A 25,177-nucleotide genomic window follows, 5' to 3' on the forward strand; every position below is an offset into this window, starting at 1 on the left:
CTTACATTTTTTGTTCCATCTGAACAGCCGGTAAAAGTTATAACATCGGTGGCTCAGTGAACTACGGACAAGTCAGTAACCTTGTCTGAAAACTGTTAGCTTCCAGAATAAATGCACAGCACAGTTTTTTAGCTCATAGAGCTAAGTCTTGAGGCATGCTGGTGACCTGGATTCAATACCAAGTTGGTCGCACATTAATAAAGGTCAGGCAATCATGACTACAGGAAAAGGGTAACTCACCCTTGATTTGTGTCTGCCATACAGCATCTGCATTGCCCCAGACAGCAGGAAACACAAATAACACAGGCAGCTGGTCTGCGTGAGGCCTCCAGAACAACAGAGTCAGGATAAGGGCTGCGTGTCACTGAAGCTGGAAGAGAGTTACACTAATACCGTAAGTAGAAGTGGATAATCAAAGTGATTGTTGATATGTTAAAATGTATCATCTGGTGTTTACATTGTCCCCCTTACCAAATGAAATAATGCTTCTCTTCCAATGTATTGTGACAGCTTCCCAAAAAGTAAGTTGTGCCACCAAAGCAAATCATTACAAAGCCAACAAAATGTATCCCCCAAAGCACATGTGACTTAACTCTAAAAAAAAAGTGACATAATGTGGTCAGATACAGGGTTTTTCCTGAACAAAACAAATGTCTTAGTTTTAGTGATTTTAAAATATGTTTTAATTACTATTGTTAGCTTTAAGGATTGTGTTTCGTAAATGTGCGTAGTAACTTACACTGGTGTAGTCCGCAGTAAGGAAATCCACCTCCAGATCAATGTATGAGGTCAAAAGGATGAGAAGAACTTGTCTCTTATCTCAAAGTTGTTTGAACGTGTCAAGACAAACAGTACATAAGGGCTCTTTGTTGCCCTTAGAGTCCAGTTTATTTTTGCTGTCTATGTTATCCAGGAATGCAGCCACCAGAATCATTGCCAGAAGGTTAACACCAGCAGAATATACAGTAGATATTTCTGCTGTGATGTTTGTATAGCGCGAGAGGAGGGGATTTTTTCAGTGATTGACATATGATTGATACGGTTACAGTGTGGTGAACATAAGGTATGTCCTCCTATGATGTAATGTCTGTATGTACGGTTTACATTTTTACAGGGCAGCTCACATAGGCAGCAGCCCGACAGTGTTCACAGACTTGTCATCAGGTCTGGTGGAGTTTATAATTACTGCACTAGAGCTTCCAGTACTGGACACTCCACAGAGCTGAGCTTCACCTTGAGTTACATTCACTGTAAGGAGAGAGAGACAGGTCACATGTCTGTGAGACACAATAAGAAATGATATGAAGCTGAATCTCTGTTACGTTCCCCGGTTTCTGTGTTGTTGTGGGTTTGTATGTATGTGTATGTATTTCAGGAAATGGCTTCCTGGATTCCCCCAAGCAGCTGATTGGTCGGCCCCATTGCAGATTGGCGCTGACCCCGCCCTCTCGCCAGGGGATACAGCTGTCTGCAATTACAGACTCCTTCTCCAGCTGTGTAAAAGCCAGTGTTCCTTTGCTCAGTGAAAGAGCTTCTGTGTATGCCCCAGTATTGTTTGTTGCTCAGACAGAGCTTATTGGTATGTTCTGTGTTGGTTGTTGCTCAGAGACAGGTTTTGTTAAGTATTTTGTAGCCGCTGCTTCTGAGGTATGTGTGTGCCAATAGGACGCAGTGTTTATGATTATTGGAATTGTCTACTTACGTTTGTATTATTCTGTTTCATTTGTTCCCAGGGGGGAAGGGGATGGCACCTTGGGAGTGCTTAGGCAAGAGGCCTGCGGGCATACATATACCCATAGTATGTACTCTGTCTATGCACACTAGGTAAGACCTGGGTGGACCATCCCCCTGTATTTTGGTTAGTGTGCCAGCTGGTGCTAGTTAGGTAAGTTGTGGGTAGGTAAGGTAGAAGGGGCACTTTAACTTTTACTTTCTTTGCTTTGGTTCTGTCCAGGCCCCTTTTCCCAACATTACCGTGTGAAGGAATAAATTCCCTGTTAACGGTCAAATTCTGTCTGTCATCCTTACTCACACCTACAGTCCCGTACCTCTTTCACTCCACCTGCAGTCCCGTACCTCTTTCACTCCACCTGCAGTCCCGTACCTCTTTCACTCCACCTGCAGTCCCGTACCTCTTTCACTCCACCTGCAGTCCCGTACCTCTTTCACTCCACCTGCAGTCCCGTACCTCTTTCACTCCACCTGCAGTCCCGTACCTCTTTCACTCCACCTGCAGTCCCGTACCTCTTTCACTCCACCTGCAGTCCCGTACCTCTTTCACTCCACCTGCAGTCCCGTACCTCTTTCACTCCACCTGCATGGCCGTACCTCTTTCACTCCACCTGCAGTCCCGTACCTCTTTCACTCCACCTGCAGTCCCGTACCTCTTTCACTCCACCTGCAGTGCCGTACCTCTTTCACTCCACCTGCAGTGCCGTACCTCTTTCACTCCACCTGCAGTCCCGTACCTCTTTCACTCCACCTGCAGTCCCGTACCTCTTTCACTCCACCTGCAGTGCCGTACCTCTTTCACTCCACCTGCAGTCCCGTACCTCTTTCACTCCACGGGAAGTTGAGTGTAGCAGGGTGTTGTGTTCCCTCCAAGAAGCGTGCATAACAATCTCTTTATGGAAAGTTGATAATTCATCTATTTGTCTGCAGTTTTATGGTAAGCCATATAACATTTATGAACACTGCACAGGTAGTTAAAAGGTTTAGTTATCTGTGCTTGTATCTTGGCCAAATATAAGGGATGACATCAGATTTCCCCATACAGAAGACAACTGGTACAAGAGGAAATATATCCCAAAGTAGTGATTGACTACATCCTGACTTTTTGTTTTGTCGTCTGCCTACAGGTTGCCTGTAGTGGTGAGATATGTACTGGCAGCAGACCACAGTGGAGATCCTCCCAAACGAATGATCACTGAGACTGGGCTCAGGCTCGCCCTGAAAGAAAACAGCTCAGTAAGCAGCTGCTCTTTGCAAAATAAAGCTCTTTACAGTCTTTGTTAGATTGAATTGACATACTGTATGACTGGGCTCACTGAGGGCAATATCATCATACCATTCTGGAAAGAAGGTTCAAACTGTATAGATCACATAGCTGCAACAATAGTCTATTTGCAGCCCAAGTATCGTATAAGGCTTGGTGTGAGAAACAGAGGACAAGATAATGCACGAATAGGCAATGCTGACTGACGCAACTCCCATCCCCTCAGAGTTCAAACTATTCTGAAAAATATAACATCATTTGGGATTTACTAACAGAATATATTTACTTTAAATGCAATCCTATGATTAAAAAAACAACCTATTGGTATAGGTTTGTCTCAGTAGTTCCAGATGTGCTACTGACTAACCACCTTCAAAGACTCTGACATATGATATAATTGGTTATGGGATGTTTACCTGCAGGCTCTAGAGACTTCCAGTTGCTGTGAACATCAGCAGTAATCCACAAGAAACAACACATACGTTTTTCATATTTCTTCCCGTTTTCCTCAAAAACGAAGGATCAGTTAATGACAAAAACACTAAGAATCTATGAAATCCTCTATATCCAGACACATTTGCAGACACTTGAAGATCGATCCTTTGGACTGGAACAGACATATACTTACAGCCCAGTGCTAACCTTAAATATCTGCTCAGTAATAAATTATGGATTTAATGAGTTACCTAAGTACAGTAAGTTTCTTATTAAACTTCATGGATATTATGAATGGGGTTTCACATCATTTTTATTGTAAAAAGCATCTCACATATGCTGATAGCCATAGTGTGGCCAAGTACATTTGACAATGCTGTTGTCATGGAGACAATATTCTCAATGTTTTATCACTGTCTGTATGATTATCCTCATTGAGTTCTGTGCTCTTTATCTCCAGTTTCGTATCGATAGTGTTCTCCTCACTTGGTGTAGGGCTAATGTATTCACCATATTCCACTGAAAAACAAAGTGCCACTGAGAGCAGCAGAACTCCCATAAGGATGTAGAGCTTGGTATTCACACAGAGAAAACGGCTACAAGCGAACGCTATTACATATCCCACAGCCTCCCATAGGCGATAGTTGGCAAATGCTGCTTCCTTCTGGTCATGGAAGAGAACACCATAGAGTGCTGAAAAATATATAAAGAGACAATTGAATCAAGCTCAAATAATTCATTGTGCCTTGCTTGTAATGTGTTATGTTTCTATGGAAGGATCTGAATGCAAAAATACTGTAACTAACTCACCATTGGTTTGTGTCTGCCACACAGCATCTGCCAGGCCCCAGAGGGCAGGAAACACAAAGAACACTGGCAGCTGGTCTGGGTGAGGCTTCCAGAACAACAGAGCCAGGATACAGGTAAACTGGGTGGTTGTGGCTGCCAGAGGAATATCACAGTATTTATATGGCCAGTGATGAGTCTTATAGTATTGATATTGTTCGAGAGAGAGAGCTCACTAAAATATAACTTGAGTCTTACCCAAAGAGAAAAGAGCTGCCCGTCCAGAATATTGTGACAGACGCCCAAACGCGTAGGAAAACAGGGAACTTGTGGCACCAAAGCAAATCATCACATATCCAACAAAATGTAGTCCCAAAGCACAGGTCACATATTCCTACGAGAAGTCAACAGAATCACTTCAGTACCCTACAGTATCTATAAAGAATATCGGATTGTTATTAGACGTTCCGTACCTTGGTGTACTCCCCGTTGAGAAAACCCAACTCCAGACCAATGTAGGCAGTGACTGGGATCAAAAACACCTGTCGCCTATCGTTTAGCTGTTTAAACGTGGCCAAGAAAGTGCTGCAGAATGGCTCCTTGTTACCTCTAAACTCAAGTGTCATATCTCGGTCAATGTTATCCAGAAACACAGCCACTAAGAGCATGGCCAGCACACCCACACCTGCAAAAACCAAGACACAACTTCATTAAAACTGCATTATGAAACACTATGTTGGCTTGGCTATCGTAAGTCGTTTAGCTGATATACTGCTGTCATTGGGAAGTAGGCTCACCCACATAGCAGCCCATCAGAGTGTGCACTAATCTCTCCGGTGGTCTGGTGGAGTTGCCTGGGGCCTCGCTGATGTTGCCACAGCTACCCACTCCACAGAACTGTAGATCACTCTCACTGATGTTGACTGGAGAGAAATACAGTAGTAAACACAATGAAGCACAATTTGTAGCGAGAAAAGGCACAACTCACTGACACAGCATTTCAATGCAACATAGAATGTATGAGTCGATAGTGTAAATGAGTCAATATTGTGAATTACATACAAGATGTAGCTTTGTAGATAAGGTATGCCATGCCACGTTTCGCCTCTTTACAGTGGAAATCCATTATTGTCACACTGACCTGAGGTTGAGTCTTGCCCGAAGACAATGGAAGACATTAGATTTCCCCAGACTGCTGAAGACTGGTACAACAAAAACAAGATCCCAAAGTACTGGTTTATCACATCTTGGTTCTTCTTTTTGTCCTTCTCCGCTTGTATTCTACCATTTATGGTAAGATAGGTGCTTGTAGCTGACCATAAAGGAGATTCCCCTAATCCAAGGATTATTGAAGTAGGGAGCAGGGTTTCCCTAAGAGAGACAAGGCAGCACAGTATAATACAGTACAGTGAGCAATCAGTAGACTAGATAGAGGGGTTGTGTGTCCTATTGGGGTGCATGGGAATTTCAGTTTAGGGTCACGCAATGGACACTAAGGCATTTCAGATTAACCTTTACATGATTTACTATGTGGGCGTTAGTGATATTTATTTGTAAGTACAGTACCAGTCAAACGTTTGGACACACCTACTCATTCAAGGGTTTTTCTGTATTTTTACTATTTTCTACATTGTAGAATAATAGTGAAGACAGCAAAACTATGAAATAACACACATGGAATCATGTAGTAACCAAAAAAGTGATAAACAAATCAAAATATATTTTAGATTCTTCAAAGTAGCCACCCTTTGCCTTGATGACAGCTTTGCACACTGTTGGCATTCTCTCAACCAGCTTCATGAGGTAGTCACCTGGAATGCATTTCAATTAACAAGTGTGCCTTGTTTAAAGTTCATTTGTGAAATTTCTTTCCTTAATGCGTTTGAGTCAATCAGTTGTGTTGTAACAAGGTAGGGGTGGTATACAGAAGATAGCCCTATTTGGTAAAAGACCAAGTCCATATTATGGCAAAAACAGCTCAAATAAGCAAAGAGAAACAACAGTCCATCATTACTTTAGGACATGAAGGCCAGTCAATCCAGAAAATGTCAAGAACTTTGAAAGATTCTTCAAGTGCAGATGCAAATACCATCAAGCGCTATGATGAAACTGGCTCTCATGAGGACCGCCAGAGGAATGGAAGCCCCAAAGTTACCTCTGCTGCAAAGGATAAGTTCATTAGAGTTACCAGCCTCAGACATTGCAGCCCAACTAAATGCTTCACAGAGTTCAAGTAACAGACACATCTCAACATCAACTCTTCAGAGGAGACTGTGTGAATCAAGCCTTTATGGTCGAATTGCTGCATAGAAACCACTACTAAAAAACACCAATAAGAAGACACTTGCTTGGGCCAAGAAACACGAGCAATGAACATTAGACTGGTGGAAATCTGTTGTTTGGTCTGATGAGTCCAAATTTGCGATTTTTGGTTCCAACCGGCGTGTCTTTATGAGACACAGTAAGTGAACGGATAATCTCCCCATGTGTGGTTCCCACCGTGAAGCATGGAGGAGAAGGTGTAATGATGTGGGGGTGCTCTCCTGGTGACACTGTCTGCGATTTATTTTTGAATTCAAGGCACACTTAACCAGCATGGCTACCACAGCATTCTGCAGCGATACACCATCCCATCTGGTTTGTGCTTAGGGGGACTATAATTTGTTTTTCAACAGGACAATGACCCAACACACCTCCAGGCTGTGTAAGGGCTATTTGACCAAGAAGGAGAGTGATGGAGTGCTGCATCAGAAGACCTGGCCTCCACAATCACCTGACCTCAACCCAATTGAGATGGTTTGGGATGAGTTGGACCGCAAAGTGAAGGAAAAGCAGCCAACAAGTGCTCAGCATAGGTGGCAACTCCTTCAAGACTGTTGGAAAAGCATTCCAGGTGAAGCTGGTTGAGAGAATGCCAAGAGTGTGCAAAGCTGTCAACCACGCAAAGGGTGGCTACTTTGAAGAATCTCAAATATATTTTGATTTGTTTAACATTTTTTTGCTTACTACATGATTCCATATGTGTTATTTCATAGTTTTGATGTCTTCACTATTAATTTCCAATGTAGAAAATAGTAAAAATAAAGAAAAACCTTTTGAATGAGTAGGTGTTCTAAAACTTTTCACAATGTACTATATGTTTTGTCAGTAACCATTTCTCTTATCTGTTCAATAAATCTCAGCACTGTCTCTCTAAAGATGACTGCTGAGCTTAGTTGTCTTGTTGTGTTGTCATGTAGCTCTAGTAACATATCTTGTTATCAGGTTTTATTATAAGCCAAGAGCCTATAATTTTGTAACAAGCTAGGAATGTGTAGGTGTGGACATTTTGTCACGAAGCCACATCATAACATATTATTACATATTCTTCAGTAATAGCTTTACCATCCTGGATAGAAGTTTCCAACTGTGTACACAACATTGCATCCCATCGCAGCAACAATGGTCCATTTGCAGCCCAGGTATTTTATAACCAAGGGGGCAACAAACATGGAGGACAGAATGATGGAGGCAAACTGCACACTTGCTGAGGCCACACCTACTCCTTCTTCAGTGTTCAAACTGCTCTGTAACGTAGTAGTAAAAGACATGGAACAAAGTCTACTCATTCAGCTTTTATGAACAGTTATGGAAACCCCAGTAATAGTTATGACATTGACTGGGATAGGCCTATTTGTTTAACATATAAAGCTTTAAAATGCACTTGAAGACATTGTCTATATAAGTGAATGTCATAAACAATAACAAATTAGAGATTCCTACCATACTAATAAAATAACAGATATTGCTCAAATAATGATCTGGTTTAGCGTATATGCATGCCTCAGTGTAATTCTACCAATTCTTACCTGTAGATTCAGAAGGCTTCCAGTTGCAGTAAACAACAGTAAGAATCCAAAGGATACAACCAGGACGTTTTTCATACTTCAGCCCATTTGTCTCTATGGTTATGCTTGTCTATATTCAACAGTGGTTGTGAGTCAGAGGTCAATACAGCAGTTCATGATGTGCAATCTAATATAAGCTCAGAGTACATTTACGTCATTTCTTATCCAGAGCGACTTACAAATTGGTGCTTTCACCTTATGATATCCAGTGGAACAACCACTTTACAAAAGTACATCTATATCTTTTTTTTAGGGGGGGGGGGGGAGCTTGGGGTGCCAGAGCAGCGAACAGTTTTGACTGGGCTGAGCGGGAACTGTGCTTCCGCAGAGGTAGGGAGGCGAGCAGGCCAGAGGTGGATGAACGCAGTGCCCTTCTTTGGGTGTAGGGACTGATCAGAGCCTGAAGGTACGGAGGTACCGTTCCCCTCACAGCTCCGTAGGCAAGCACCATGGTCTTGTAGCAGATGCGAGCTTCAACTGGAAGCCAGTGGAGGAGCGGGGTGACGTGAGAGAACTTGGGAAGGTTGAACACCAGACGGGCTGCGGCGTTCTGGATGAGTTGTAGGGGTTTAATGGCACAGGCAGGGAGCCCCGCCAACAGCGAGTTGCAGTAATCCAGACTAGCTACACTTTGGCCTTGAAATACGTCAATTAGTAATTTATGGAACTTAATTGTTCTGTAATACGCAACTAATTGAATCATGTAGTTGATGCAATAGTTTTTATTGGTGGGTTTTGTAAAACCATTTTTAAATAATCTCTATGCCCTAATAAAGCAATGTGGTAAATCAGACATAAGATTAAAATGAGTGCCTTGTCACAGTTTGATGTTCCAAGTGGGGCATTTCATTGGAATTGTATTAAAAAATACCCCTACAATGAATACAGTGATAAATACAGGAGCATGTATCACTGTAAAAATAACAGTAATGAGAGATTCAAGAAGTAATTGTACCTTCATTCCATACCTTCATATTGAACATTTGCTTGTGGTTGAAGAAGCACAGAGCCACCCTGAGTAGTCTCATCGTAAGCCAAAAACAATTATGTAAGGGGAAGTTTCATTATTCGTGATGACCCTGCTGTGCTCTACCACTCGTATTGTTGGCACAAAGACTTGAGACTACAGAACAACTGGTTATTAAATCGTTTTAACTCTATGGTAGATTCAAGTTTGTAATCTGCTTCATTAGTGACTCAGTACTGTATTCCACTCTCAGTTACAGTTTAGCATAACACGATGTCATTTGAATTCAACATAGCAGCCATGACACAAAAATAACATACACATTTTTGACGTTTTAAATCTGAATTGTACAGGAATTCTGCATAAAAAGTGCAACCAGAGAAAATGAATACACATAATTCAGGGTCAAGATAGCGTGAGAATAATACATTTATAGAGATCCACAAAACCTCTCATTTTGTCACACTAGAAAAGTCTCCCATTGGGGTTGGCTTATGACAGTGGCAGAATGTTGATCTCAGGATCTCTCTCACTGGGTGTCATTCCCTCACATACTGTACATAACAAATCCACGTCTTCTCTACAAGCTGGTCTGATTGAGGATGTGATTTCCCTTTGTTGGGAAGTCTGTGTCGTATATTCCCTCCTCCACTGGAAGAGTAGGATTCTTGCGTTCTTGGTACTCCACCCACAAATAGGTTACCATGGAGAGGATCAGAACTCCCAGGAGGATGTAGAGCTTGATGTCCAAACAGATGAAGGTACTGTAGGCGAAGGCTATAACGAATCCCAGGGATTCCCACATACGGTAGTTAGCGAATGCTGCCTCTTTTTGTCTGGGGAAGAGAACCCCGTACAGTGCTGCAAACAAGAACAAAACCCTTGTTACCTCAGTCCTGGACAAAATGTTTGATGTACCTAACATGTAATACATAAATGCTAGCTCAACTCACAGTTGGTTTGTGTCTGCCACACAGCATCTGCCAGGCCCCAGAGGGCAGGAAACACAAAGAACACTGGCCTGAACATAGTCAATGTCACTAGCCGGCTACCACCCAGTTACTCATCCCTGCATCTTAGAGGCTGCTGCCTTATGTACATACAGTTGAAGTCGGACGTTTACATACACTTAGGTTGGAGTCATTCAAAATTGTTTTTAAACCCCCCCACAAGTTTTTGTTAACAAACTATAGTTCTGGCAAGTCAGTTAGGACATGACAAGTAATTTTTCCAACAATTGTTTACAGACAGATTATTTCACTTATGATTCACTGTGTCACAATTCCAGTGGGTCAGCAGTTTATATACACTTGTCACGGCTTTCTTCGTCGGAGGACGATATAGCGAAATCGTCATCCGAAAAGGTGGACCAATATGCAGCAGAGTTGGTGTTCATTTTCTTAATTTATTAACAAACGTTGACCACGGAAAAACAAGAAAACAATAAGCACGACAAATGACAGTGTTGCAGGCTAACAAAACACGCAATGCAAAAACAATCTCCCACAAATCCCAAACACAAACACACCCTAATATATGGGACTCTCAATCAAAGGCAAAGAGAAAACACCTGCCTTCAATTGAGAGTCCCAACCCCAATAAATCAACCATAGAAACACAGACTACCTAGACTAGACATAGAATTACCTAAACATAGATCATAAACCAAAAAACCCAGAAATACTAAATCAAACGCCCTTTTCCCAAAAACACCACCCTGAACCACATAAAACAAATACCCTCTGCCACGTCCTGACCAAATTACAATACCAATTAACCCTTATACTGGCCAGGACGTGTCAACACTAAGTTAACTGTGCCGTTAAACAGTTTGGAAAAATCCAGAAAATTATGTCATGGCTTTAGAAGCTTCTGATAGGCTAATTGACATAATTTGAATCAATTGGAGGTGTGTACCTGTGGATGTATTTCAAGGCCTACCTTCAAACTCTGCTTGACATCATTGGAAAATCTAAAGAAATCAGCCAAGAACTCAGAAAAAACAATTGTACACCTCCACAAGTCCGGTTCATCCTTGGGAGCTTTTTCCAAATGCCTGAAGGTACCACGTTCATCTGTACAAACAATAGTACGCAAGTATAAACACCATGGGACCACGTAGCCGTCATACCTCTCAGGAGGGAGACGCGTTCTGTCTCTTAGAGAAGAACGTACTTTGGTGTGAAAAGTGCAATCAATCCCAGAACAAAAGCAAAGGACCTTGTGAAGATGCTGGAGGAAACCGGTACAAAGTATGTATATCCACAGTAAAACGAGTCCTACATCGACATAACCTGAAAGGCCGCTCAGCAAGGAAGAAGCCACTGCTCCAAAACCGCCATAAAAAAAAGCCAGACTACGGTTTCCAACTGCACATGGGGACAAAGATCGTACTTTTTGGAGAAATGTCCTCTGTTCTGATGAAACAAAAATAGAACTGTTTGGCCATAATGATCATTGTTATGTTTGGAGGAAGAAGGGAGAAGCTTGCAAGCCGAAGAACACCATCCCAACCGTGAAGCACGGGGGTGGCAGCATCATGTTGTGGGGGTACTTTGCTGCAGGAGGGACTGGTGCACATCACAAAATAGATGGCATCATGAGGATGGAAAATTATGTGGATATATATTGAAGCAACATCTCAAGACATCAGTCAGGAAGTTAAAGCTTGGTCGCAAATGGGTCTTCTAAATGGACAATGACCCCAAGCATACTTCCGAAGTTGTGGCAAAATGGCTTAAGGACAACAAAGTCAAGGTATTGGAGTGGTCATCACAAAGCCCTGACCTCAATCCCATAGAACATTTGTGGGCAGAACTGAAAAAGCGTGTGTGAGCAAGGAGGCCTACAAACCTGACTCAGTTACACCAGCTCTGTCAGGAGGAATGGGCCAAAATTCACCCAACTTATTGTGGGAAGCTTGTGGAAGGCTACCCGAAACGTTTGACCCAAGTTAAACAATTTAAAGACAATGCTACCAAATACTAATTGAGTGTATGTTAACTTCTGACCCACTGGGAATGTGATGAAAGAAAAAAAGCTGAAATAAATCATTCTCTCTACAATTATTCTGACATTTCACATTCTTAAAATAAAGTGGTGATCCTAATTGACCTAAGACAGGGAATTTGTAATAAGATTAAATGTCAGGAATTGTGAAAAACTGAGTTTTTAAATGTATTTGGCTAAGGTGTATGTAAACTTCATACTTCAACTGTAGACATGGAACACTGGTCACTTTAATAATGTTTACATACTGTTCCACTTCATATGTATGTACTGTATTCTAGTCAAGGCCATCCTATTTAACTATTGCTGTACATATACTATTATATCCACGTATTCTTCAGTTATACTACATATTCTATCCACATACTGTCCATAATGTCTATACAAACCATTGAAATGGTGTTCCTGAAATGGTGTATGTATGTATGTATGTATGTATGTATGTATGTATGTATGTATGTATGTATGTATGTATGTATGTATGTATGTATGTATGTATGTATGTATGTATATATATGTATGTATGTATGTATGTGTGTGTGTGTATGTATGTATATATATATACATACATACATACATACATACATACATACATACATACATACATACATACATACATACATACATACATACTCCGGACTAGTACTAATATTTCTTCATTCCATTCTTTTACTTTTAGATTTGTGTGTGTTGTCTATTGTTAGATAATACTGCACTGTTGGAGCTAGGAACACCATTTCACTACACCCACAATAACATCTGCTAAACATGTGTATTCGACCAATAACACTTGATTTGATATTCCTGCTACCGGTCACTTTTCAGCTCTGTTTACATGTACACTGTGTGTATAAAACATAAGGAACACCTTCCTAATATTGAGTTGCACCCCCTTTTGCCCTCAGAAAAGCGTCATATCGGTAGGGCATGGACTCTACAAGGTATTGAAGGCGTTCCACAGGGATGCTGGCCCATGCTGACTCAGAGTAGCTACACTTTGACCCTGAAATACGTCAATTAGTCATTTATGAACTTAATTGTTCTGTAATACGCAACTAATTGAATCATGTAGTTGATGCAATAGTTTTTATTGGTGGGTTTTGTAAAACCATTTTTAAATAATCTCTATGCCCTAATAAAGCAATGTGGTAAATCAGACATAAAATTAAAATGAGTGCCTTGTCACAGTTTGATGTTCCAAGTGGGGCATTTCATTGGAATTGTATTAAAAAATACCCCTACAATGAATACAGTGATAAATACAGGAGCATGTATCACTGTAAAAATAACAGTAATGAGAGATTCAAGAAGTAATTGTACCTTCATTCCCTTTTGTATTTCCAGACACCATCATAAGCAAAGCACACCATAAGTCTTTCACTGAAAGGTAAATCAGTTGGTTTTTATTGAACATTTGCTTGTGGTTGAAGAAGCACAGAGCCACCCTGAGTAGTCTCATCGTAAGCCAAAAACAATTATGTAAGGGGAAGTTTCATTATTCGTGATGACCCTGCTGTGCTCTACCACTCGTATTGTTGGCACAAAGACTTGGGACTACAGAACAACTGGTTATTAAATCGTTTTAACTCTATGGTAGATTCAAGTTTGTAATCTGCTTCATTAGTGACTCAGTACTGTATTCCACTCTCAGTTACAGTTTAGCATAACACGATGTAATTTGAATTCAACATAGCAGCCATGACACAAAAATAACATACACATTTTTGACGTTTTAAATCTGAATTGTACAGGAATTCTGCATAAAAAGTGCAACCAGAGAAAATGAATACACATAATTCAGGGTCAAGATAGCGTGAGAATAATACATTTATAGAGATCCACAAAACCTCTCATTTTGTCACACTAGAAAAGTCTCCCATTGGGGTTGGCTTATGACAGTGGCAGAATGTTGATCTCAGGATCTCTCTCACTGGGTGTCATTCCCTCACATACTGTACATAACAAATCCACGTCTTCTCTACAAGCTGGTCTGATTGAGGATGTGATTTCCCTTTGTTGGGAAGTCTGTGTCGTATATTCCCTCCTCCACTGGAAGAGTAGGATTCTTGCGTTCTTGGTACTCCACCCACAAATAGGTTACCATGGAGAGGATCAGAACTCCCAGGAGGATGTAGAGCTTGATGTCCAAACAGATGAAGGTACTGTAGGCGAAGGCTATAACGAATCCCAGGGATTCCCACATACGGTAGTTAGCGAATGCTGCCTCTTTTTGTCTGGGGAAGAGAACCCCGTACAGTGCTGCAAACAAGAACAAAACCCTTGTTACCTCAGTCCTGGACAAAATGTTTGATGTACCTAACATGTAATACATAAATGCTAGCTCAACTCACAGTTGGTTTGTGTCTGCCACACAGCATCTGCCAGGCCCCAGAGGGCAGGAAACACAAAGAACACTGGCAGCTGGTCTGGGTGAGGCCTCCAGAACAACAGAGCCAGGATACAGGAAAAGTTGGTCACCGCAGCTGTAAGAGAGGTGAGTAGTGAGTGATTTTGACTTTACATGTGAGTTCTGCAGATGTAGGATCTAAATTATAATCCACATAATAATTCACATGCCCTGTTGCTGCAGGATTATGTTCCAGCTGTAGCAAACTGGCAAAAATGAAGATCCACATCTGTATACCAATGAAAATGTTAATGTCTTTATTGGAAAGCTCTTCTTACCCAAGCAAAACAGTGGGGCTCTTCCAGTGTATTCTGCCAACCTCCCAAACATAAAGGAACATAACGAATTTGCGGCTCCAAAACATATCATCGCATATCCAACATAATGGATTCCTAATGCACAGGTCACATAGTTCTGCAATTTAAACACAACAAAGGAAGGTCACACCCATGACTTTTATCCACTCTTACGTTGATTATGAATTCTTCCACGTTGGATTCCTAGTGGCACAGTATGAACCATATGTCTTGTCGGCATCTCACCTTTGTGTATTCACCGGAGAGGAAACTCTGTTCAAAGCCACTGTACATGGTCAAAGGGATGAGAATGACGAGTCTCTTGTCCTTCAGGAGTGTGAATGTGGCCAGGAAGGTGCTCCAGAATGGTTCCCTGTTGCCCCTGAACTCCCGGGCCTGATCTCTGTCTATGTTATCCAGAAATACTGCCACTATGATCATGGCCAGCACACCCACCCCTGAAACACAACCGTTACACGGATTGAACATAGTCGCAGCAGAACATTTCACTTGCATCAACCTACAACACTGAGAAACAATAATACGTTCTTACCAATATAGCAGCCGACTAGCGTCCAAACCAATTGTTGTGCTGGCTTTTTGGTCGTGGTGTTTGAATTGATATCAGCACACACACCTGCACCACAAAATTGTAGATCTTCCTCGGTGACGTTAGCTAGGAGGACATAAAGATATTATGACAGGTAGTACCATAGAGGATGGTTGGGCAAGAACAAGTGTCATAAATGTAGACTACACATGATTGACTTTAGCCTACATTTAGCCTTTAACTTATAAATGTTACTACTTTCACAAACAACTTGCACTTGTTCTGTGTGTGCATGTGTACGTAAGTGTGTGTATGTGTGCACTTCCTTCTTACTTATATTTGTATCTGAACCGAATATCAACGATGACATGAGGTTTCCCCATACAGCCGAAGACTGGAATATCAGAAAGAATATGCCAAAGTACTTATTGATAACATCCGCTGCCTTCTTGTTTTCTCTAGGGGCCTGCAGGTTCCCGCTGATGGTGAGAAGGGTACACTTGGCAGACCAGAGTGGAGACCCTCCCATACCCAGGATCACAGAGGTGGGGATCAGAGTATACCTGAAAGAGGATAGATTGATATGGTTAGCATCAGACACCCTGCCTACTGTTTGTAAGCTTAAACCTCTACTGACAGGCCAGGAAGCATAGGATTCATACAATGTGTGTAAACAACTTTGCCAATGGACACTACTCTCATATGATTTGTTTCATCAACTCACATTAGAGTAATAATCCCAACTCTACTTGGTAATAACAAGTTAATACAAAGTCACGTTCACCCTCACTCACACACTCATTACTGACGCCACACACTTATACCCACATGCACACACCTCCTCACTCCTACGCTGCTTCTAAAATCGATATATTACGACCATTATGCTGCTGTTCATTGATTATTCATTGTCATTACTCATTACCATTAGTATCTATCTATTTATCTTGTTACTGGTCACTATTACTCCTGTTTACATGTATATATTACCATTAGTATACTACCATAAGTATTTCTATACTGAACAAAAATATAAACGCAACATGTAAAGTGTTAGTCCGATGTTTAATGAGCTGAAATAAAAGATTCCATGTGAAATTCATAGATTAGGGCCTAATTTATTTATTTCAATTGTCTGATTTGCTTATATGAACTAACTCAGTAAAATCATTGAAAGTGTTGCATGTTGCTTTTAGGTTTTTGCTCAGTACTGAGAGAAAATTGAAAAACAGCTTCTATCTTAAGGCCATCAGACTGTTAAATAGCTATCACTAACCGCCTCCACCCATCACCCTGCCCCGAACATAGTCAATGTCACTAGCCGGCTACCACCCAGTTACTCATCCCTGCATCTTAGAGGCTGCTGCCTTATGTACATACAGTTGAAGTCGGAAGTTTACATACACTTAGGTTGGAGTCATTCAAAATTGTTTTTAAACCACTCCACAAGATTCTTGTTAACAAACTATAGTTCTGGCAAGTCAGTTAGGACATGACAAGTAATTTTTCCAACAATTGTTTACAGACAGATTATTTCACTTATGATTCACTGTGTCACAATTCCAGTGGGTCAGCAGTTTACATACACTAAGTTGACTGTGCCATTATGTCATGGCTTTAGAAGCTTCTGATAGGCTAATTGACATAATTTGAATCAATTGGAGGTGTGTACCTGTGGATGTATTTCAAGGCCTACCTTCAAACTCTGCTTGACATCATTGGAAAATCAAAAGAAATCAGCCAAGAACTCAGAAAAAACTATTGTACACCTCCACAAGTCTGGTTCATCCTTGGGAGCTTTTTCCAAATGCCTGAAGGTACCACGTTCATCTGTACAAACAATAGTACGCAAGTATAAACACCATGGGACCACGCAGCCGTCATACCGCTCAGGAAGGAGACACGTTCTGTCTCCTAGAGATGAACGTACTTTGGTGTGAAAAGTGCAAATCAATCCCAGAACAAAAGCAAAGGACCTTGTGAAGATGCTGGAGGAAACAGGTACAAAAGCATCTATATCCACAGTAAAACGAGTCCTACATCGACATAACCTGAAAGGCCGCTCAGCAAGGAAGAAGCCACTGCTCCAAAACCGCCATAAAAAAAAGCCAGACTATGGTTTGCAACTGCACATGGGGACAAAGATCGTACTTTTTGGAGAAATGTCCTCTGGTCTGATGAAACAAAAATAGAACTGTTTGGCCATAATGACCATTGTTATGTTTTTAGGAAAAAGGGGGAAGCTTGCAAGCCGAAGGACACCATCCCAACCGTGAAGCACGGGGGTGGCAGCATCATGTTGTGGGGGTACTTTGCTGCATCATGAGGATGGAAAATTATGTGGATATATAATTGAAGCAACTAGTCCGGAGTATGTATGTATGTGTATAGATATATATATATATCGATATATATATATCTCTATATACATACATACATCGATATATATATCTCTATATATATACATACATACATACATACATACATACATACATACATACATACATACATACATACATACATACATACATACATACATACATACATACTCCGGACTAGTACTAATATTTCTATATTTCTTCATTCCATTCTTTTACTTTTAGATTTGTGTGTGTTGTCTATTGTTAGATATTACTGCACTGTTGGCGCTAGGAACACCATTTCACTACACCCACAATAACATCTGCTAAACATGTGTATGCGACCAATAACACTTGATTTGATATTCCTGCTACCGGTCACTTTTCAGCTCTGTTTACATGTACACTGTGTGTATAAAACATAAGGAACACCTTCCTAATATTGAGTTGCACCCCCTTTTGCCTTCAGAACAGCCTCAATTCGTCGGGGCATGGAGTCTACAAGGTATTGAAAGCGTTCCACAGGGATGCTGGCCCATACTGACTCCAATACTTCCCATTGTTGTGTCAAGTTGGCTGGATGTCCTTTGGGTGGAAACTGTTGAGGAAACTGTTGAGCATGACTACAAACCCAGCAGCATTGCAGTTCTTGACACACTCAAACCGGTGTGCCTGGCACCTACTACCGTACCCCGTTCAAAGGTACTTAAATATTTTGTCTTGCCCGTTCACCCTCTGAATGGCACACATACACAATCTTTGTCTCAATTGTCTCAAGGCTTCAAAATCCTTATTTAACCTGTCTCCTCCCCTTCATCTACACCAGGTTTTCCTAAACAGGGGTACGCGCAATGCTGTCGGGGGTACGCCAAATAAAAATGTGATTCACATTTAATTTTCTTCACGTTTTCAAACAGTCCATTTATATTTTCCAACGAGGCTACACATTTGGGTGAGGTTTTCTTCTCGGCTGAGTAGCCTCGTTTCACTGCCAAAAATAAAATGAAACCATCTAGTGTTCAGCGAAATAACAACACAATGTCAAATACAGGTAGCCTAGTCAAATAATTAACATCCAATCACATTAACCGTTACTCTCTCGGGGGAATTCCACTAACGGTCCGTATGTAGCCAAACGTAGCTGCTGCTCATGTTGGTATCTGTACTGATGGCGCAAAAGCCATGACAGGGAGACATAGTGGAATGGTAATGCGGGTGCAAGCAGTTGCTCCCGACGTCACTTGGGTACACTGCCACTTGGGTACACTGCCAGTTTTCTGGATTGGGCTGCGCTCAGAGTATCCTGCCTTGGCAAATCGCGCTGTTAAGACACTGTTACTCTTTGCAACCACGTATTGTACCTATGTGAGAGTGGATTCTCGGCCCTCACTAGCATGAAAACTAAATACAGGCACAGACTGTGTGTGGAAAATGATTTAAGACTGAGACTGTCCAATACAATCCAACATTGCAGAGTTATGTGCAAGCACACCCTTCTCATTAACCTGTGGTGAGTTATTCACAATTTTAGATGAACAAATAAGGTTTTATATGTAAGATGGTTAAATAAAGAGCAATATTATTGATTATTATTATTTGTGCCCTGGTCCTGTAAGAGCTCTTTGTCACTTCCCACGAGCCGGGTTGTGACAAAAACTCTCACTCATTCTTATGTTTAATAAATGTATCGTATAGTTTGTGTGTGGCAGGCTTACAATGATGGCAAAAAAAACACATTTGAGAGTGCGCTGACCCTGGTTCTAGAGAGGGGTACGCAGCTGGAGGTTAAATGTTTGAAGGGGTACAGAACTATAATAAGTTTGGGAACCACTGATCTACACTGATTGAAGTGGATTTAACAAGTGACATCAATAAGGGATCATATCTTTCACCTGGATTCACCTGGTCAGTCCTAATGTTTTGTACACTTAGTGTATATCTTACTACCAGTCACTTTTTATGTATAAACGTTACCCCTGCATATTGAATAAGGTACTGGCACAGTACTTGCATTCTCGTTCTTCTTCAAATTATATTGTACTTCTTGTGTGTTTTTAATTACATTTTCTATTATCTATATTATTATTATTATTATTATTATTATTATTATTATTAGCAGCGTATTGTTGGGAAAGAGCTCTCAAGTAAGAATTTCACTATACTGTTTTACACCTGCTGTACCCTGTGCATGTGGCTAATAAACTTTTAGACGTGAAACCAACTTTACTCATTGGGGTGCTAGGGAGGTACATGCTTCAATCATGAAGAAGAAACACAGCTTGTGGTAAGCTGTAACAGTAAAGGTCTGAAGAGGATTTAGACAGTTTTGCCTTACCATCCTGGATAGAGGTTTCCAATTGAATAGGTCACATAGCAGCCCATGCCGGCAACAATAGTCCATTTGCAGCCCAGGTTTTTGATGAGAATGGGTGGCAGGAACATGGAGGACAGGATGATGGAGGCATAGATGACACTGAGAGATGTCACCCCCATCCCGTCCTCTGCATTCAGACTGCTCTGTAACACAGGAAAGAGATGGTGCCATCAATTATCAAGAGCCAGAAATTCAAGTGTTGAATTTCATTGAAGCAATTCGATTGGACCAATCATCCAAGATCTATAGTATGTTGAGTTTCCTACCTGTAAACTCTGAAGTCCTCCGTATGCTGTGAACAGAGATAAAAATCCAATGGATACAATCAGAACATTTTTCATATTTCGGTCTATCATGTCTGAAACTTGGAAAACCTTAAGGTTTAGGCTCTAAGTGAAAGGTATATTCCAGATTACAACTTCACCAGATGGTTGTCAGGGAATGTCAAGGCAAGGTGTCATGCTAACCACTGTGGCTGATATAGTTAAGCCGGCTGAGTAAAGGACAAAGTTCATCCCAGTCTATAAAATGTTCGATATGTGGAGTGCTCTTATCAATAGGCATTCTTATCAATCATTAACGGACAATATGGGATGTTTTCTTAGCTCCTTTATTTTCACTATTTCCTACACCGCTTTGTCAGTATCAGTAGTTTAGACATGTTGGATCAGATATGGCAGACATTAGTAAAGCTAATGACCGCTGAGTCTTTGTCCTAGCATATTAGCAACTATGTTTTATTGGTAACAGGTTTGGGGTCAGTTGAAAATTGAACTTCAATGTTTCAGTTTAAATCCCAATGTTTGGGATTGAGCCCAACTCCTGGATTTAGGTTGCCCGTTATATCTTAATTATTAATTTGTCAATATGTTTTGTTTACTTTGTTCTGTTTCACTCTCAAGCATACTGAAAATTACCCAGTTTAGTTCCGCAGTGTGTGAGTAATGCATTCCACTCAGAAGAGATACCAGGGTGCAAAGGTTTACTGCCTGTTATGGGAAAGGCTTTTTATGGTAAAATAACAGACATTGAATCCTCTTCCTTATAGTTTTTATAACACTATAGCACGGAACCATATGTGTTCTACCTGGAACCAAAAAGGGTTGTCCTATGGGGACAGCTGAATAACCCTTTTAGGTTCTAGATAGCACCTTTTTTTCGAAGATTCAGCTGCGGGCCGATTTATTTCTTGAGCTGATGGTCGGGTGGCCACAACATAATTACAGATAATTTGTAGACAGGAAATTGACAGCAAGAAGCCCAAACAGATATAATATTTGAATAAAGCATAATAATTTCAAACCTTGATTGCATTTGTATACAATCACGTCTCTCTATTATGCGTGGGAATACTTGAACAGATTTCCAAAATTAAAATCACTTGGAGCTGATTTCCTGGTGTTTTTACAGTCCTTTATGTCCAGGCTTTTACGGGGATGTGCAACTCAATATTAGGAAGGTGTTGCTAATGTTTGTAATACGCAGGTGATTATATCTCAATCACGGACAATGGACTTTTTCTGTTTCATCTCCCCAAAGAGAATGTGTTTTCCCTATCAAATTAGATTGAAGGGTGTTACCTTTGTCAATGTTAGTGATAAAGTTATCTGTTTGGAGAAAAGACAAAGTTATAAAATGGATGGCCACATTATTTATCAGGATTTCAATTTGATCAGACATTGAGGTTATCACTGTGTGAAAGTACTGTCATCCTTACTTGTGAACACATTTTACATGATGGAGAAGATGGATCCATGATGATATGCCCAAACATCAGGCTGAATATTATTGTGCAGAAGTCCGATCATGTGAATGACACAATATCACAATACTAAGTATATGTGTGAAATCAGCTTATCACTGATGATATAATCAGATAAGGTTTATGGTTTTATACTGAGGAAAAACATTGTAGTTCGTCGCTCCACCCTACAATAAAGAGGTCATTGACCTTTTCTCAGCAAATTATGATCCTACATCTGTACTCCTCCCATAACCCAGAGATAGCAAAATAATTCACTGGAAAGTCCTTTGAGACTCATGCCCATTGAGAGAGTTCATTTTAGCCCAGTCTCATTCCAGGTTGGGGCAGTCCGACACCATAACAGGCTGTGTTGAATCTAGGTGCTTTTTTAAATACTGTAGCGAAACTCGTTATACGAACCACGTTACAATTCCCACCAAGTGGGTTAACCCTGTTGGCGTGATGCGTAGGGTGTTTGCCTTTCACACTAACTACCTGGGATCGCTTCACTGCCCTGCCGTTCGCTTCAATATAAAATGACAACTACATTAATTAAAGTACTATTACTGTATGTATACGAGCTGGTAAAGATGGCCAACAGAGGGCACTAGACATCACATTAGGCATCCCTTGAAGTCAGTTCTATATCTGAAAAATCTGTCAGAGAATGATATTGCAAAAATCATATTCAAAGTTATGTTTAAAATCTAGTCTAGTTATTGCTGTATCACAATATGATCAAACAGATGAAATCCCATTTGAATGCCAGAATTCATAGAATGCAATTATCTTTTCAATTGGATGTTTCCTACAATACCTACAATCAAAATAATAATATAATGTTATTTGTCACATGCTCTTAATACAACTGATGTAGACTTTACCGTGAAATGCTTGCTTACGAGCCCTTCCCAACGAGGAAAAATAGACAAGAATGGAGCTACAGTGCCTTCGGAAAGTATTCAGAACCTTTGACTTTTTCCACATTTTTAAATATAATTTTTTTCTCAGCAATCTACACACAATACCCCATAATGACAAAGTGAAAACAGGTTTTTAGAAATGTTGTCAAATTTATACAAAATTAAAAACAGAAATACCTTATTTACTTAAGTATTCAGACCCTTTGCTATGAGACTCAATGTATCCTGTTTCCATTGACCATCCTTGAGATGTTTCTACAACTTGACTGGAGTCCATCTGTGGTAAATTCAATTGATTGGACATTATTTGGAAACCTGTCTATATAAGGTCCCACAGTTGCTAGTGCATGTCAGAGGAAAAAACAAGCCATGAGGTCGAAGGAATTGTCCGTAGAGCTCCGAGCCAGGATTGTGTTGAGGCACAGATCTGGGGAAGGGTACCAAAACATTTCTGCAACATTGAAGGTCCCACTTGGTCAGGGAGGTAACCAAGAACCCGATGGTCACTCTGACAGAGCTCTAGAGTTCCTCTGTGGAGATGGGAGAACCTCCCAGAAGGACAACCATCTCTGCAGCACTCCACCAATCAGACCGTTATGGTAGAGTGGCCAGATGGAACCCACTCCTCAGGTAAAGGCACATGACAGCCCACTTAGAGTTTGCCAAAAGGCACCTAAAGACTCTCAGACTATGAGAAACAAGATTATCTGGTCTGATGAAACCCTAATTGGACTTTTTGGGCTGAATGCCAAGCATCACGTCTGGAGGAAACCTGGCACCATCCCTACGGTGAAGCATGGTGGTGGCAGCATCATGCTGTGGTGATGTTTTTCAGCGGGAGGGACTGGGAGATTAGTCAGGATAGAGGCAAAGATGAACGGAGCAAAGTACAGAGAGATCCTTGATGAAACCTGCTACAGAGCGCTCAGGACCTCAGACTGGGGCAAAGGTTCACCTTCCAACAGGACAATGACCCGAAGCACACAGCCAAGACAACGCATTAGTGGCTTCGGGACAAGTCTCTGAATGTCCTTGAGTGGCCCAGCTAGAGCCCAGACTTGAAACCGATCAAACATCTCTGGAGAGACCTGAAAATAGCTGTGCAGCAACAATCCCCATCCAACCTGACAGAGCTTGATAGGATCTGCAGAGAGTATTGGGAGAAACTCCCCAAATACAGGTGTGCCAAGCTTTCAGCGTCATACCCAAGAAGACTCAAGGCTGTAATCGCTGCCAAAGGTGCTTCAACAAAGTAGTGAGTTTAAGGGTCTAAATATTATATAAATGGGATTTTTTCTTTTTTATACATTTGCAAACATTTTAAAAACCTGTTTTTACTTCGTTATGGGGTATTGTGTGTAGATTGATGAGGGGGAAAAAACGATTTAATCCATTTTAGAATGAGGCTGTAACGTAACAAAGTGTGGAAAAAGTCAAGGGGTCTGAATACTTTCCGAAGGCACTGTGTACAGGGAGTACCAGTATCAGATCAATGTGAAGTGTGCTATATGCCAATCTAGAATAATGTTTGATGACAATCAGGATGGCCAAGATATTATAGTTTATTGACTCCTCTCAGGATACTTTCCAGAGTCATCCATTGTCAGTGGTTGTCGGTATCTGATTGGCTATAGAGTTCATTGCTGCATCTTGTCAAAAGCTATTCTCAGTCAGCAGCCACATGAACTATCCGCCTGACATTGGAATGCCAGGAGGATTTAGTTAATGTGCCTCTCTCTCATACACAATGTAGTATATCTCCCAGACCAGAAGTGCGGTTAAATTCTGCATTCTCAGAATCTCCAAAAGGCTCTCACTCTCACTCATCTTTCTCTCTCTATCATTCCTATCCAGCAGGTACAGAACTGAAATCACATTAAGAAGTCTATTCAGACTGAGTTTAGTCTATAGCTCCAGGTGCTACCTTAAGCATAGATTTACCATAGACTTCTGTCATCATACTAGAATGAAGTCTGTCCTGTTTGAGCCAAAAGTAGAGAGGGGAGAGGAGAGGAGATGAGAAGGGAAGAGAAGAGGAGGAGAAGAGAGCAGAGAGGAGCCAGACAGGTCTGCTTTAGAAGTATACCTGACCCAGGCCTATCCCAGGAATGGCAGCATGGATCATGGAGCTCAGGCTCTGACTTAGTCTGCTCTGCTGCTCTCTGGCCAGACGTTTTCTGCTCTGCAGTGCAGCCGTCCTCCTCTATCTCCTCTCTCCTCCTCCGTCCTCAGTGGGGGACACATTCTGCGGCACACGCCAGGGGACCCAGGCTATCCCAGCACAGCTGGGCCTTCCAGCTAACACAGCCTCATCCCAAGCAAAGGACCCCCTGATGTAGAGTCACACAGAGGTCATCGCCTCTTAGCACTGTTGTTTCGGCCCCCTCAGAGAGACAGACAGTCTGGAAGGCCGTGTTTATTCACTTCACCACGTGTTTATTGGC

General features: G+C 41.2%; 2 protein-coding genes and 1 pseudogene across 3 annotated transcripts; all 3 read right to left on the reverse strand.

Annotated features, from left to right (window-relative positions):
• Window positions 1–820: 820 nt before the first annotated feature.
• Window positions 821–3,713, reverse strand: LOC115187604 (protein unc-93 homolog A-like; annotated as a pseudogene).
• A 12-nt stretch (window positions 3,714–3,725) lies between these two features.
• On the reverse strand, window positions 3,726–8,209 carry LOC115193010 (protein unc-93 homolog A-like). Its single transcript, XM_029752015.1, has 8 exons — window positions 8,065–8,209; window positions 7,601–7,782; window positions 5,358–5,587; window positions 5,014–5,139; window positions 4,690–4,901; window positions 4,475–4,610; window positions 4,241–4,372; window positions 3,726–4,123 (listed from the first exon to the last, which is right to left on the reverse strand). The coding sequence occupies exons 1-8, from the start codon at window positions 8,137–8,139 to the stop codon at window positions 3,813–3,815; spliced, it is 1,404 nt and encodes a 467-aa protein (XP_029607875.1). The 5' UTR covers window positions 8,140–8,209; the 3' UTR covers window positions 3,726–3,812.
• Window positions 8,210–9,270: 1,061 nt separating this feature from the next.
• On the reverse strand, window positions 9,271–20,555 carry unc93a (unc-93 homolog A). 2 transcript variants are annotated; one of them, XM_029752024.1, is made up of 9 exons: window positions 20,333–20,555; window positions 20,028–20,209; window positions 15,666–15,895; window positions 15,336–15,458; window positions 15,029–15,240; window positions 14,765–14,900; window positions 14,499–14,562; window positions 10,024–10,091; window positions 9,271–9,931 (listed from the first exon to the last, which is right to left on the reverse strand). In XM_029752024.1, the coding sequence occupies exons 1-9, from the start codon at window positions 20,420–20,422 to the stop codon at window positions 9,651–9,653; spliced, it is 1,386 nt and encodes a 461-aa protein (XP_029607884.1). In that variant the 5' UTR covers window positions 20,423–20,555; the 3' UTR covers window positions 9,271–9,650. The 2 variants fall into 2 exon arrangements, with proteins under 2 accessions (XP_029607884.1, XP_029607880.1); XM_029752020.1 differs by lacking the exons at window positions 9,271–9,931; window positions 10,024–10,091 and adding an exon at window positions 13,452–14,338 and having other exon boundaries at window positions 14,431–14,562; window positions 20,333–20,553.
• Window positions 20,556–25,177: the final 4,622 nt, after the last annotated feature.

This window comes from Salmo trutta, chromosome 1 (assembly GCF_901001165.1).
Source record: "Salmo trutta chromosome 1, fSalTru1.1, whole genome shotgun sequence".
Lineage (NCBI taxonomy): Eukaryota > Metazoa > Chordata > Actinopteri > Salmoniformes > Salmonidae > Salmo > Salmo trutta.

Coding starts and splice junctions, on each gene's coding strand:
- LOC115193010 (XM_029752015.1), bottom strand. CDS start 8,139: ATGAAAAACGTCCTGGTTGTATCCTTTGGATTCTTACTGTTGTTTACT. Junction 4,902..5,013: donor TCTGATGGGCTGCTATGTGG/GTGAGCCTACTT, acceptor TGGTTTTTGCAG/GTGTGGGTGTGCTGGCCATG. Junction 4,611..4,689: donor TCAACGGGGAGTACACCAAG/GTACGGAACGTC, acceptor GACTTCTCGTAG/GAATATGTGACCTGTGCTTT.
- unc93a (XM_029752024.1), bottom strand. CDS start 20,422: ATGATAGACCGAAATATGAAAAATGTTCTGATTGTATCCATTGGATTT. Junction 15,459..15,665: donor CGGTTCAGATACAAATATAA/GTAAGAAGGAAG, acceptor ATGTCCTCCTAG/CTAACGTCACCGAGGAAGAT. Junction 9,932..10,023: donor GTGGCAGACACAAACCAACT/GTGAGTTGAGCT, acceptor TCTTGTTTGCAG/CACTGTACGGGGTTCTCTTC.